Source organism: Oncorhynchus mykiss, chromosome 25, assembly GCF_057628025.1.
Source record: "Oncorhynchus mykiss isolate SJ-2025 chromosome 25, ASM5762802v1, whole genome shotgun sequence".
Classification (NCBI taxonomy): Eukaryota; Metazoa; Chordata; class Actinopteri; order Salmoniformes; family Salmonidae; genus Oncorhynchus; species Oncorhynchus mykiss.
In genome coordinates, this window is record NC_143046.1 from 80581060 (window position 1) to 80596579 (window position 15520).

Sequence of the window (15520 nt, forward strand, 5' to 3'; positions counted from 1 at the left end):
GTATGTGGTTCCCTTTCTGACACGAATCCAAGTCATACTACTGCCCCCTGCTGTAACAGTGTGTAATCACAGGAGTTTAGACAGCACAGATTGGGCTAAACTAACCCCTTATTCTCTTCTCTCTTCCCTAGACTCTACGGACTGAAATAGGAGAAACAGTTACTGTGGATTTGTACAGAACTCATCACAGGAACAACTCTTTCTGAGGTCTGTCTGATCAGAAGCGCGTGGAACTCCATTCTCTCCTCCCCAGTAGATTCTCTTTAGAAGCCCCACAGTGAAGGCACAGTGATAACTTTGGACAATTGAAGCAAACGCACGCATTTGCCTCAGGAAATGTCCTGCTGCTGTTGTCCTCTGCCAGTCCATGTTGCTTCCGTGAGGACTCGGCCACTACAAAGTCTACAACTGAAGATATGTGGTTTTGTCATTTTCCTATGGAGCAATAAAGCCCAGCTGCTATGTTCACTCTATTACTGAGGGGATTCCCAGGTTATGGAGTTGTGTTGTGATGTCAGCAGTAGAACAGCAGACTCAATGGAACTGCGCTGAGAGAGGGAATGCACCAGTCTGTATGGCTTAAACAGACCATAATATATCATTGCAATTCTCCCAACCTGAATTGGTCCCATTGCCCTCTCGGTCCTAGAAGTGTTGTCTTTTCCAAACCAATCAATGGAGGACACGTTGCATTATTCTAAGGAGTGGGAGTGCATTCTTCTCAATAATGTAAACAAATCCAAATGTATCTGTTAATCTAGTAGGGATTGGTATGGTATACTTGACTTTTGCCTCTAAAATAACTTCCTGAACAAACTGTAAAGTAGGACTACAACTTTTGTTTTGGAGGACTACAACAGGAAGTTCAATAGAACTATAACCCCCATTACCCACCATGGTGTTGCCGCAGCCAGACAAGCGCCATGTGTGCCTGACCACAATGGTGATCATGACCAGCATGGCCTTTATGGATGCCTACCTAGTAGAGCAGAACCAAGGGCCCAGGAAGGTAAGAGGCCATTTAAAAAAAAAAGCTGTATACTGTGATTCAAAAAAGAATACAACTATTTATCATTCATTTAAAAGTCAAAAAATAGATGTACCAATCGTAGACTGTAGCTTTGAATTACAAAATGTTTTCAACTTGGCCTTTAATCAGTGATTTTACTGTTTTGACATCCTTAGTTTTTTTGCATCTCTTTCATTGCCTTTCAATTGTTTGCTTTTAATTTATTTCAATATATTGTTTTACTGTAAAAACTGTGTTGTGATTTTAATGATAGGTAAATAAAGTACGATGTGTATTTGTAGATCGGGGTGTGCATAATCGTGCTGGTGGGAGACATCTGTTTCCTCATCGTGCTGCGCTACGTGGCGGTTTGGGTCGGGGCCGAGGTGAAAACTGCCAAGCGTGGCTATGCCATGATCCTCTGGTTCCTCTACATCTTCGTCCTGGAGATCAAACTCTACTTCGTCTTCCAGGTAGGCAGACAGGTGGGCCAGAAACCAGAGTGTCACGGGTTCGAATGGGCCGCTGTAATAGGAATTTCCAGCTGAACAAAAAGGAGAGCAGTCATTGATAAAGTCATTCAAAATCAATACGGTTTAATTACAATAATGCAGGGAGACACCTCCAGAACAGATGCATAGAATGTCTCTAACTGGCCTCTTAATATTCTAATCAGACAGCACCAAGTGTACTGTAAACACCAGCCAGAGAGGCTTCAAGGAAGTCCAAACAAAAGGCAGTGATTGTCAGCTGCTACAGAATCACACAGTGTTTCACATAATACAATGATAATCAGTGTCCTCAGTCCTTGTATCTCCAGTCATTCACTATCAACAGATATGAGTTTAATCCATAACATCTAGTCTAGTGACCATCAATCCGAGTGTTACAAACAGAACACTTGGAATCATGTGTAGTACAGAACGGGAAAACACAGAAATATGCTAAACATTGCGTTAAACACTCTAAACTGAATATGAACGTTATTCATTTTAAATATTCCCATTACAGCCGGCAACCGGAGTGTTGCTGGCATCAGTATCCCAGATACCATCTCCTTTCGTTGTGCCCTTGAGCAGGATACTCCAGCCCTAAACTGCTCCAGGGACGCTGCACTGTGGCTAACCGAGGGGTGTGTATGTGTGTATTGGCTGGGTGGCGGGGAGGGGATGCTGCAAACTGATAGTTTCAAGTCGGGATTTGACAGGGCTGGATATTCACAGAAATCCAGAAAAAGACACATTTCAATATCTCTCTGACAATTAACAACAAATAATGTCTTATATCTTCTAGAACTACAAGGCGGACAGGAAGAGCCTGGAGACGGTGGCCCGCAAGGCTCTAACCTTACTCCTCTCTGTGTGCGTCCCGGGGCTGTACCTGGTCCTTGTTGCTCTGGACAGCATGGAGTATGTGAGAACCTTCCGGAAGAAGGAGGACATGCGGGGGAGGCTGTTCTGGGTGGCCCTGGACCTGCTGGATGTTCTGGACATCCAGGCCAACCTGTGGGAGCCCCAGCGGACGGGCCTACCCATCTGGGCTGAGGGACTGATGTTCTTCTACTGCTACATCCTCCTCCTTATCCTGCCCTGTGTCTCCCTGTCTGAGATCAGTGTCCAGGGGGAGCACGTCTCGCCCCAGAAGATGATGCTGTACCCTGTTCTTAGTCTTGTTACCATAAACATAGTGACAATCATGATCCGTGGGGTCAACATGGTGCTGTTCCAGGATAGTAGGGTTTCCACAATCTTCATAGGGAAGAACGTGGTGGCCATAGCCACGAAGGCCTGTACGTTTCTGGAGTATAGGAGGCAGGTGAAGGAGTTCCCTCCACAGGACCCTAGCATGGCAGGTATAGCATTAGAGCTGCAACAAGGGAACTCTGTGGGTCACAACCACGGGCACAACCAGACCTTGCCCAATGCCACCACTAGCCTCCCCGACGAACCCTCACCAACCGAGGTCATAGACACATGACCCTCGCCCATGGATAGTTACATCATTTTCACACTGTAATGCCGAGCGGATCCATACTGTGATGGCTTGGGTATTTTTCTTTCACACTGTGCTTTCCAGCAACTACCAGCGCAGTACAGCTTGGCTTAGCTTGGCTTAGTAGTGTGAAAAGTGTGACAAGTGTCTGACCCTGGGCAAAGCTAGACTGGACTAGACTTCTCAGAGCTCAGCTAGACTGAACTAGACTTCTCAGAGCACAGGATGACCCCCAAAAAGACTGTTTCCGTCCAATGGGGTGGCAGAAAGAAACATCATGTTTCACTGAGTCCGCTCCAGCTCAGGAAAACGGCCCAGCGCCTTGCCAGCCAGCCTACCAGATGAACTGATGAGATCATTCTGATAAAGACTGATGTGTTTTTCTATTCTATTGTGTGTGTTTCTATACTTCTCTATGGTGGACTAGCAGACAGACAGACAGACAGACAGACAGACAGACAGACAGACAGACAGACAGACAGACAGACAGACAGACAGACAGACAGACAGACAGACAGACAGACACATACAGGTGACCTCAGATACAAAGCCCAACTCAGCTGACATGAGCTTATAAATCCACCTGTAACCAGACCTGGGTGCAAATACTATTCGAAATAATTTCAAATACTTTATCTGGACTTGATTGAGCTTTCCTGGCACAATGGAACCAATGGATTAGTAGCAAGACTGCAAACCACACCCATCTGGCACTCCAGGCAGGCTAGAGCAAACAAACGTTTTTTAAAGATTTCCAGTAGTACTTGAACCCAGGTCTCCTGTAAACTCCTTGTACTTTTTGACAAACTGGGATTTTTTGTAATTCCAAAACAATGTTTTTAAGTGATGGTGTAATGCTGTAATTCTCTTTGTTATTTTAAATATATATACAGTACCAGTCAAAAGTTTGGACACACCTACTCATTCAAGGGTTTTTCTTGATTTTTACTATTTTCTACATTGTAGAATAATATTGAAGACATCAAAACTATAGTAGTAACCAAAAAAGTGTTAAACAAATGAAAATATATTTTATATTATAGATCTTCAAAGTAGCCATCCTTTTCCTTGATGACAGCTTTGCACACTCTTGGCATTCTCTAAACCAGCTTCATGAGGAATTATTTTCCAACAGTCTTGAAGAAGTTCCCACATACGCTGAATACTTGTTGGCTGCTTTTCCTTCACTCTGCGGTCCAACTCATCCCAAACCATTGCAATTGGGTTGAGGTCTGGTGATTGTGGAGGCCAGGTCATCTGATGCAGCACTCCATCACTCTAATTTGTCAAATAGCCCTTACACAGCCTGGAGGTGTGTTGGGTCATTGTCCTGTTGAAAAACAAATGATAGTCCCACTAAGCGCAAATCAGATGGGATGGCATATCGCTGCAGAATGCTGTGGTAACCATGCTGATTAAGTGTGCCTTGAATTCTAAATAAATTACTGACAGTGTCAACAGCAAAGCACCCCCACACTATCACACCTCCTCCTCCATGCTTCACGGCGGGAACCACACATACAGAGATCATCTGTTCACCTACCCTGTGTCTCACAAAGACAGTTGGAACAGGTTTGAGCTGGTTGTAACCTAAATGTGGACTCATCAGACCAAAGGACATATTTCCACCAGTCTAATGTCCATTGCACGTGTTGCTTGGCCCAAGCAAGTCTCTTCTTATTATTAGTATCCTTTAGTAGTGGTTTCTTTAATTCAATTCGACAATGAAGGCCTGATTCACGCAGTCTCCTCTGAACAGTTACTTGAACTCTGTGAAACATTTATTTGGGTTGCAATCTAAAGTGCAGTTAACTCTAATGAACTTATCCCCTGCAGCAGAGGTAACTCATGGTCTTCCTTTCCTGTTGCCGTCCTTGTGAGAGCCAGTTTCAGAAACGTTCAAAGTTCTTGATATTTTCTGCATTGACTGAATGTCATGTCTTAAAGTAATGATGCGCTGCCGTTTCTCTTTGCATATTTGAGCTGTTCTTGCTACAATATGGACTTGGTATTTTATCAAGTAGGGCTATCTTCTGTATACCACCCTACCTTGTCACAACACAACTGATTGTCTCAAACGCATTATGAAGGAAATAAATTCCACAAATGAACTTTTAACAAGGCACACCAGTTAATTCAAACGCATTCCAGGTGATTACCTCATGAAGCTTGTTGAGAGAATGCCAAGAGTGTGCAAAGCTGTCGTCAAGGCTACTTTGAGGAATCTCAAATCTCAAATATATTTTGATTTGTTTAACACTTTCTTGGTTACTACATGATTCCATATGTGTTCTTTCATAGTTTTGATGTCTTCACTATTATTCTGCAATGTAGAAAATAGTAAAAATAAAGAAAAGCCCTTGAATGAGAAGGTGTGTCCAAACTTTGACTAGTACTCTCTCTCGCTCTCTCTCTATATATATATATGTACACTGCTCAAAAAAATAAAGGGAACACTTAAACAACACAATGTAACTGCAAGTCAATCACACTTCTGTGAAATCAAACTGTCCACTTAGGAAGCAACACTGATTGACAATAAATTTCACATGCTGTTGTGCAAATGGAATAGACAACAGATGGAAATTATAGGCAATTAGCAAGACACCCCCAATAAAGGAGTGATTCTGCAGGTGGTGACCACAGACCACTTCTCAGTTCCTATGCTTCCTGGCTGATGTTTTGGTCACTTTTGAATGCTGGCGGTGCTTTCACTCTAGTGGTAGCATGAGACGGAGTCTACAACCCACACAAGTGGCTCAGGTAGTGCATTTCATCCAGGATGGCACATCAATGCGAGCTGTGGCAAGAAGGTTTGCTGTGTCTGTCAGCGTAGTGTCCAGAGCATGGAGACGCTACCAGGAGACAGGCCAGTACATGGCAACAGGCCGTAGGATGGCAACAACCCAGCAGCAGGACCGCTACCTCCGTATTTGTGCAAGGAGGAGCAGGAGGAGCACTGCCAGAGCCCTGCAAAATGACCTCCAGCAGGCCACAAATGTGCATGTGTCTGTTCAAACGGTCAGAAACAGACTCCATGAGGGTGGTATGAGGGCCCGACGTCCACAGGTGGGGGTTGTGCTTTACAGCCCATTTGCCAGAGAACACCAAGATTGGCAAATTTGCCACGGGCGCCCTGTGCTCTTCACACATGAAAGCAGGTTCACACTGAGCACGTGACAGACGTGACAGAGTCTGGAGACGCCGTGGAGAATGTTCTGCTGCCTGCAACATCCTCCAGCATGACCGGTTTGGCAGTGGGTCAGCCATGGTGTGGGGTGGCATTTCTTTGGGGGGCCGCACAGCCCTTCATGTGCTCGCCAGAGGTATCCTGACTGCCATTAGGTACCGAGATGAGATCCTCAGACCCCTTGTGAAACCATATGCTGGTGCGGTTGGCCCTGGGTTCCTCTTAATGCAAGACAATGCTAGACCTCATGTGGCTGGAGTGTGTCAGCAGTTCCTGCAAGAGGAAGGCATTGATGCTATGGACTGGCCCGCCCGTTCCCCAGACCTGAATCCAATTGAGCACATCTGGGACATCATGTCTCGCTCCACCAACGCCACGTTGCACCACAGACTGTCCAGGAGTTGGCGGATGCTTTAGTCCAGGTCTGGGAGGAGATCCCTCAGGAGACCATCCGCCACCTCATCAGGAGCATGCCCAGGCGTTGTAGGGAGGTCATACAGGCACGTGGAGGCCACACACACTACTGAGTCTCATTTTGACTTGTTTTAAGGACATTACATCAAAGTTGGATCAGCCTGTAGTGTGGTTTTCCACTTTAATTTTGAGTGTGACTCCAAATCCAGACCTCCATGGGTTGATACATTTGATTTCCATTGATCATTTTTGTGTGATTTTGTTAGCACATTCAACTATGTAAAGAAAAAAGTATTTGATAAGAATATTTCATTCATTCAGATCTAGGATGTGTTATTTTAGTGTTCCCTTTATTTTTTTGAGCAGTGTATGTATATATATATATATATAGAGAGAGAGAGATAGAGAGAGAGAGAGAGAGAGAGAGTACTAGTCAAAAGTTTGGACACACCTTCTCATTCAAGGGTTTTTCTTTATTTTTACTATAATGACACTGTACATATATATATATATATATACAGTGGGGAGAACAAGTATTTGATACACTGCCGATTTTGCAGGTTTTCCTACTTACAAAGCATGTAGAGGTCTGTAATTTTTATCATAGGTACACTTCAACTGTGAGAGATGGAATTTAAAACAAAAATCCAGAAAATCACATTATATGATTTTTAAGTAATTAATTTGCATTTTATTGCATGACATAAGTATTTGATCACCTACCAACCAGTAAGAATTCCGGCTCTCACAGACCTGTTAGTTTTTCTTTAAGAAGCCCTCCTGTTCTCCACTCATTACCTGTATTAACTGCACCTGTTTGAACTCGTTACCTATATAAAAGGCACCTGTCCACACACTCAATCAAACAGACTCCAACCTCTCCACAATGGCCAAGACCAGAGAGCTGTGTAAGGACATCAGGGTTAAAATTGTAGACCTGCACAAGGCTGGGATGGGCTACAGGACAATAGGCAAGCGGCTTGGTGAGAAGGCAACAACTGTTGGCGCAATTATTAGAAAATGGAAGAAGTTCAAGATGACGGTCAATCACCCTCAGTCTGGGGCTCCATTCAAGATCTCACCACGTGGGGCATAAATGATCATGAGGGTGAGGGATCAGCCCAGATCTACACGGCGGGTCAATGGTCAATGACTTGAAGAGAGCTGGGACCACAGTCTCAAAGAAAACCATTAGTAACACACTACGCCTTCATGGATTAAAATCCTGCAGTGCACGCAAGGTCCCCCTGCTCAAGCCAGCGCATGTCCAGGCCCGTCTGAAGTTTGCCAATGACCATCTGGATGATCGAGAGGAGGAATTGGAGAAGGTCATGTGGTCTGATGAGACAAAAATAGAGCGTTTTGGTCTAAACTCTACTCGCCGTGTTTGGAGGAAGAAGAAGGATGAGTACCACCCCAAGAACACCGTCCCAACCGTGAAGCATGGAGGTGGAAACATCATTCTTTGGGGATGCTTTTCTGCAAAGGGGACAGGACGACTGCACCGTATTGAGTGGAGGATGGATGGGGCCATGTATCGTGAGATCTTGGCCAACAACCTCCTTCCCTCAGTAAGAGCATTGAAGATGGGTTGTGGCTGGGTCTTTCAGCATGACAACGACCCAAAACACACAGCCAGGGCAACTAAGGAGTGGCTCCGTAAGACGCATCTCAAGATCATGGAGTGGCCTAGCCAGTCTCCAGACCTGAACCCAATAGAAAATCTTTGGAGGGAGCTGAAAGTCCGTATTGCCCAGCGACAGCCCCGAAACCTGTTGGATCTGGAGAATGTATGTATGGAGGAGTGGGCCAAAATCCCTGCTGCAGTGTGTGCAAACCTGGTCAAGAACTACAGGAAATGTATGATCTCTGTAATTGCAAACAAAGGTTTCTGTACCAAATATTAAGTTCTGCTTTTCTGATGTATCAAATACTTATGTCATGCAATAAAATGCAAATTAATTACTTAAAAATCATACAATATGATTTTCTGGATTTTTGTTTTAGATTCCGTCTCTCACAGTTGAAGTGTACCTATGATAAAAATGACAGACCTCTACATGCTTTGTAAGTAGGAAAACCTGCAAAATCAGCAGTGTATCAAATACTTATTCTCCCCACTATATATATATATATATATATATATATATATATAGACACTGTCAATGAAGCAGCATTCATTTGAGGACTTCTATACTCTGTGAGAGAATTTCAGAGCGAGGATGGTTAGAGGGAAACAAAGAAAGGGAGGGATGGGCGGTGGGGTGGAAGAGAAGCAAGAATTTAGACAGGGAGCGAGTGAGAAACAGAACGATGGGAGGAAGGGAGGGTGAGAGTGGGAGGAAAAGGGCTGGGGAGAGGGGCAGTGTGTGTGTGTTTAATGGAGGGATGGAGGATGGGTAAAGCTGCTTATTAGGTGTAAGCCTCTCAGAAGGGGATCCGATTTCCCTGCTATTGTGAGGCTTTTAAAGTATGAGACCAGACCGTATGAATGGTGTCCATATTAGGACATCCTTAGAGTTACAAGAAAGAGGTGTCAGACGCCAGAGCCCGTATGTATCAAGCATCTCAGAGTAGGAGTGCTGGATCAGGATCAATTTTGCCTTATAAATAATACTGAATAAGATGAGGGACCTGATCCTACTGTAGTTCAGCACTCAGATACTTTGTGAATACTGGCTCTGACTATATTCACTCCGTGTGACTCAGAGGCTGTTCCTAATATGGGCACTGTACATTAGGTGATTTGGAATCCTCTGTTTCCCTGAGCTCAGCACTATATATAGAATGAATAATAAAGAGGGCCCACAGCCCCTATAGTTTCCCAATGTGTCTTTGTGTGTGTGTGTGTGTGTGTGTGTGTGTGTGTGTGTGTGTGTGTGTGTGTGTGTGTGTGTGTGTGTGTGTGTGTGTGTGTGTGTGTATGCTCTCTCTTTGGCAGGAAACATGCATAATATTTAGCGTAAAACACCAAAGACCAAGCTCTCAAACACCATTCAAATGACCATAGCTGTGTTAATCTGAGAGATAATCACACAATGTCTTTGCTTATCATTTTAATGGAGGAAACAGAATACTCTAGTATGTGGACACCTGCTCGTCAAACATCTCATTCCAAAATCATGTGCATTAATATGGAGTTGGTCCCCCTTCGCTGCAATAACAGCCTCCACTCTTCTGGGTAGGCTTTCCACTAGATGTTGGAACATTGCTGAAGGTATTGCTTCTATTCAACCACAAGAGCATTAGTGAGTTCGGGCACTGATGTTGGGCGATTAGGCCTGGCTCACTGTCAGCGTTCCAATTCCAAAGGTGTTCGATGGGGTTGAGGTCAAGGCTCTGTGCAGGCCAGTCAAGTTGTTCCTCACCGATCTCGACAAACCATTTCTGCATGGACCTCGCTTTGTGCACGGGACATTGTCATGCTGAAACAGGAAAGTGCCTTCCCCCAAATAGTTGCCACAAAGTTAGAAGCACAGAATCTTCTAGAATGTCATTGTATGCTGTAGCATTAAAATTACCTGTCACTGGAACTAAGGGCACTAGCCTGAACCATGAAAAACAGCCCCAGACCATTATTCCTCCTCCACCAAACTTTACTGTTGGCACTATGCATTGGGGCAGGTAGCGTTCTCCTGGCATCCGCCAAACCCAGATTCGTCCATTGGACTTTTAGATGGTGAAGCGTGATTCATCACTCCAGAGAACGCGTTTCCAGTGTTCCAGGCTATACATTACCAAGACCCAGGCTATACAGTCCCATGACCCAGGCTATACATTACCAAGACCCAGGCTATACAGTCCCATGACCCAGGCTATACATTACCAAGACCCAGGCTATACAGTCCCATGACCCAGGCTATACATTACCAAGACCCAGGCTATACAGTCCCATGACCCAGGCTATGCATTACCAAGACCCAGGCTATACAGTCCCATGATCCAGGCTATACATTACCAAGACCCAGGCTATACATTACCAAGAACCAGGCTATACAGTCCCATGACCCAGGCTATAAATTACCAATACCCAGGCTATACATTACCAAGACCCAGGCTATACAGTCCCATGACCCAGGCTATACAGTCCCATGACCCAGGCTATACAGTCCCATGACCCAGGCTATACAGTACCAAGACCCAGGCTATACAGTCCCATGACCCAGGCTATACAGTCCCATGACCCAGGCTATACAATACCAAGACCCAGGCGATACAGTCCCATGACCCAGGCTATACAGTACCAGGATCCAGGCTATACAGTCCCATGACCCAGGCTATACAATACCAAGACCCAGGATATACAGTCCCATGACCCAGGCTATACAATACCAAGACCCAGGCTATACAGTCCCATGACCCAGGCTATACAGTACCAAGATCCAGGCTATACAGTACCAAGACCCAGTCTATACATTACCATGCAAAATGCACAATTAGATGCTCAACTCTTACTTAGTTCCTGTAAATGAGTGTTTGGGTGCTTTAGCCCAGGAGTGTGAAAAAGACGACCAGGGCTGGTGATACAGTAGCATGGCCAGGAGAGGGAACAGATTACAGCAAAGGGGGTACCGTATAGGGTACCATATAGTAGAATAGAGAAGCAGTATCAATGGTGGGGAATCAATGGTTTGCAGAAAGCAATTTAGAGTCTGCCGATTGGGTGAGTCTGCCAGGTAGCACCACTGGCTCCGGTGATAAATAATAGTCTCTGCTATTCTGGGTCTACTTATCTATCACAGCAGAGCAGAGAGCTGGCCAGGTCTCTGGTCTCTAGCTGATTCTGATTCTATGGCCACTTCCCCTTGGACCCTAGACAAGAAATGAAATGAACATTGTTGCAGATGCCTACAGAACGGATATCCAAACAGGACAGATGAAGAGACAAGCCTTAATCTTTAACTCTTAGATGTTAAGTCCCTATTTGGGGGACTTTGAGCATTTCTGGACCGGTTCCAACAGACATTTTGGCATACAAAGCGTTCTGTGAATGTCTTGGGGTTCAGTGTTTTATATTGCAAGAAAGTCCCAACCAGGGTTGCTATGTCCACGGTTTTCCTGCAAACTGGGCTACTTTGAAAACAATGTTGCGGTTGTATTGGTCGCGGGATGCAGGTTTCCGGGCTACTTTTAAATTGCCCCGCGGCTGCCATGGCATTTCTCTTCTTTTTTTTCTATCTATTAATTTCACTGTGACCTGCTGCTACTGACTATCAGGCAGTGAGGCCGGCTGTTGCTGGGAGAGTGAGTGGTGGGGAAGGAGGGAGGGGGAAGGCCGGAGGGAGGGGTGTCTGTGTGTGTGTGTGTGTGTGTGTGTGTGTGTGTGTTCAGAGAGCAAGCAGGAGGAGAGCAGCGCCAGCACATGTCATGACGTGCATGTCAAGTGATGTGAGAACAACCCACTGGGCAAAAACTGGTTAACTATTAAATGTGATGACTTCGAATCAATGTGGAAAACTGATTGGATTAAGGGAATTTCGTATTTTTTTCACCAAATGTTTTACCTAAATCTAATGGCAGGGCGATTTTTTTGTTGTTGATTTGACATTGAATTCACGTTAATTGACATCTCAAAAACATTTAAATCAAAACTAGACGTTGAAACGACGCCTGTGCCCAGCGGGAAGGAACTAACAGCACTAGCTAGCTGCTTCTCGCTCACTCCTCTTTTGCTGCAAAACATTTTGGGGGGCTGGTTTTTCAGGCCTTGTGGGCGGGTTATGAGTGGTCATTGTTCTAGAAGTTAAGTTAGACTTGGCAAACCTTGCCCCATCTCTCTGCTCTCCACTCCCACTCTCCCAGCAGGGCTGACTTGCAGTGTCAGGTTTCAGACCCCATATTTGCATAGCTTCTGGCTTCTCCTGACAAAGGAATGATTTCCTGTGTCTGTTATACTCTTAGCCGGATTTAGAGCTCTCAACATGAAAAAAATAGGAAATGGTTTCATAAGAATTGAACTAAGACCACTTTCTCTTGGACACAGGTGGACGAAATCACTTTGTTCTTAAAACTGAAATTGTAACGACTGCACACATTTGAATGGTGTCTCTGCGTCGCTCAGTGGACGTTAAGTGGAAAATTATCTCTTGGCAATTATATGAAATAGTGCCAATATTATACTGTCACTAAGCATGATCGTATTTATTTTACAGTGATAAGAAATGTTAAATCTTATAGTAAGTTGTTTACAGTTTAATTGTCATTACATTTAGAAAGCATTTCAGTCATTTCAAGCCCCTCAGATTTTCTATATTTATATAATATTTGTACTATGTACTTGAGCTAGTGTCCTCAAAAGTGAGTACACCTCAGCAATGTCTTCCCATGTTAACCAGAAAGGTTAGTTCCAGACCTTTGTAAAACTATGAAACACAACCAGTTATTATTTATGGCCATCTCATGGAAAATTATTACATTTGGGTATGTCTATTTAGGCAGAAATTAAAATGTTGCCCTGTCATTCATCTACCACACTTCCCCTGGACAATAAGGAACCAATACAGGAGGTCGGAGTCTAACGCACTGATAATCTCCCTCGATCTGGGGCTCCACGCAAGATCTCACCCCGTGGGGTCAAAATGATCACAAGAACGGTGAGCAAAAATCCCAGAACCACACGGGGGGACCTAGTGAATGACCTGCAGAGAGCTGGGACCAAAGTAACAAAGCCTACCATCAGTAGCACACTACGCCGCCAGGGACTCAAATCCTGCAGTGCCAAACGTGTCCCCCTGATTAAGCCAGTACATGTCCAGGCCCGTCTGAATTTTGCTAGAGAGCATTTGGATGATCCAGAAGAAGATTGGGAGAATGTCATATAGTCAGATGAAACCAAAATATAATTTTTGGTAAAAACTCAACTTGTCGTGTTTGGAGGACAAAGAATGCTGAGTTGCATCCAAAGAACACCATACCTACTGTGAAGCATGGGGGTGGAAACATCATGCTTTGGGGCTGTTTTTCTGCAAAGGGACCAGGACGACTGATCCGTGTAAAGGAAAGAATTAATGGGGCCATGTATCGTGAGATTTTGAGTGAAAACGTCCTTCCATCAGCAAGGGCATTGAAGATGAAACGTGGCTGGGTCTTTCAGCATGACAATGATCCCCAACACACCGCCCGGGCAAGGAAGGAGTGGCTTCATAAGAAGCATTTCAAGGTCCTAGCCAGTCTCCATATCTCAACCCCATAGAAAATCTTTGGAGGGAGTTGAAAGTCTGTGTTGCCCAGCAACAGCCCCAAAACATCACTGCTCTAGAGGAGATCTGCATGGAGGAATGGGCCAAAATACCAGCAACAGTGTGTGAAAACGTACAGAAAACGTTTGACCTCTGTCATTGACAACAAAGGGTATAAAACAAAGTATTGAGATAAACTTTTGTTATTGACCAAATACTTATTTTCCACCATAATTTGCAAATAAATTCATAAAACATCCTACAATGTGATTTTCTGGATTTTTTTTCTCATTTTGTCTGTCATAGTTGAAGTGTACCTATGATGAAAATTACAGGCCTCTCTCATCTTTTTAAGTGGGAGAACTTGCACAATTTATGGCTGACTAAATACTTTTTTGCCCCACTGTATATGTAAAACATGAAAATAAACTTATATATATATATATACACTGCTCAAAAAAATAAAGGGAACACCAAAATAACACATCCTAGATCTGAATTAATTTTAGTGTTCCCTTTATTTTTTTGAGCAGTGTATGTATATATATATTCTTATTAAATACTTTTTTCTTTACATAGTTGAATGTGCTGACACCAAAATCACACACAAATGATCAATGGAAATCAAATGTATCAACCCATGGATGTCTGGATTTGGAGTGACACTCAAAATTAAAGTGGAAAACCACACTACAGGCTGATCCAACTTAGATGTAATGTCCTTAAAACAAGTCAAAATGAGGCTCAGTAGTGTGTGTGGCCTCCACGTGCCTGTATGACCTCCCTACAATGCCTGGGCATGCTCCTGATGAGGTGGCGGACGGTCTCCTGAGGGATCTCCTCCCAGACCTGGACTAAAGCATCCGCCAACTCCTGGACAGTCTGTGGTGCAACGTGGCGTTGGTGGATGGAGCGAGACATGATGTCCCAGATGTGCTCAATTGGATTCAGGTCTAGGGAACGGGCAGGCCAGTCCATAGCATCAATGCCTTCCACTTGCAGGAACTGCTGAAACACTCCAGTCACATGAGGTCTAGCATTGTCTTGCATTAGGAGGAACCCAGGGCCAACCACACCAGCATATGGTCTCACAAGGGGTCTGAGGATCTCATCTCGGTACCTAATGGCAGTCAGGCTACTTCTGGCGAGCACATGGAGGGCTGTGCGGCCCCCCCAAAAAATGCCACCCCACACCATGACTGACCCACCGCCAAACCGGTCATGCTGGAGGATGTTGCAGGCAGCAGAACATTCTCCACAGCGTCTCCAGACTGTCACGTCTGTCACATGTGCTCAGTGTGAGCCTGCTTTCATCTGTGAAGAGCACAGGGCGCCAGTGGCGAATTTGCCAATCTTGGTGTTCTCTGGCAAATGCCAAACGTCCTGCACGGTGTTGGGCTGTAAGCACAACCCCCACCTGTGGACGTCGGGCCCTCATACCACCCTCATGGAGTCTGTTTCTGACCGTTTGAGCAGACATGCGCATTTGTGGCCTGCTGGAGGTCATTTTGCAGGGCTCTGGCAGTGCTCCTCCTTGCAGAAAGGCGGAGGTAGCGGTCCTGCTGCTGGGTTGTTGCCCTCCTACGGCCTCCTCCACATCTCCTGATGTACTGGCCTGTCTCCTGGTAGCGCCTCCATGCTCTGGACACTATGCTGACAGACACAGCAAACCTTCTTGCCACATCTCGCATTGATGTGCCATCCTGGATGAGCTGCACTACCTGAGCCACTTGTGTG

General features: G+C 44.9%; 1 protein-coding gene across 1 annotated transcript; it reads left to right on the forward strand.

Annotated features, from left to right (window-relative positions):
• The first annotated feature begins 805 nt into the window (after positions 1-805).
• On the forward strand, positions 806-4053 carry LOC110505822 (transmembrane protein 121). Its single transcript, XM_021585277.3, has 3 exons — positions 806-1009; positions 1312-1482; positions 2303-4053. Exons 1-3 carry the CDS (start codon positions 896-898, stop codon positions 2984-2986), a joined length of 969 nt encoding a protein of 322 aa, XP_021440952.1. The 5' UTR covers positions 806-895; the 3' UTR covers positions 2987-4053.
• The last annotated feature ends 11467 nt before the right edge of the window (positions 4054-15520 follow it).

What these genes read in the sequence shown, in the direction of transcription:
- LOC110505822 (XM_021585277.3), top strand. Translation starts at nt 896, where the DNA reads ATGGTGTTGCCGCAGCCAGACAAGCGCCATGTGTGCCTGACCACAATG. An exon ending in AGAACCAAGGGCCCAGGAAG is followed by an intron (nt 1,010 to 1,311) that starts GTAAGAGGCCAT and finishes GTGTATTTGTAG; the next exon opens with ATCGGGGTGTGCATAATCGT. An exon ending in AACTCTACTTCGTCTTCCAG is followed by an intron (nt 1,483 to 2,302) that starts GTAGGCAGACAG and finishes TATATCTTCTAG; the next exon opens with AACTACAAGGCGGACAGGAA.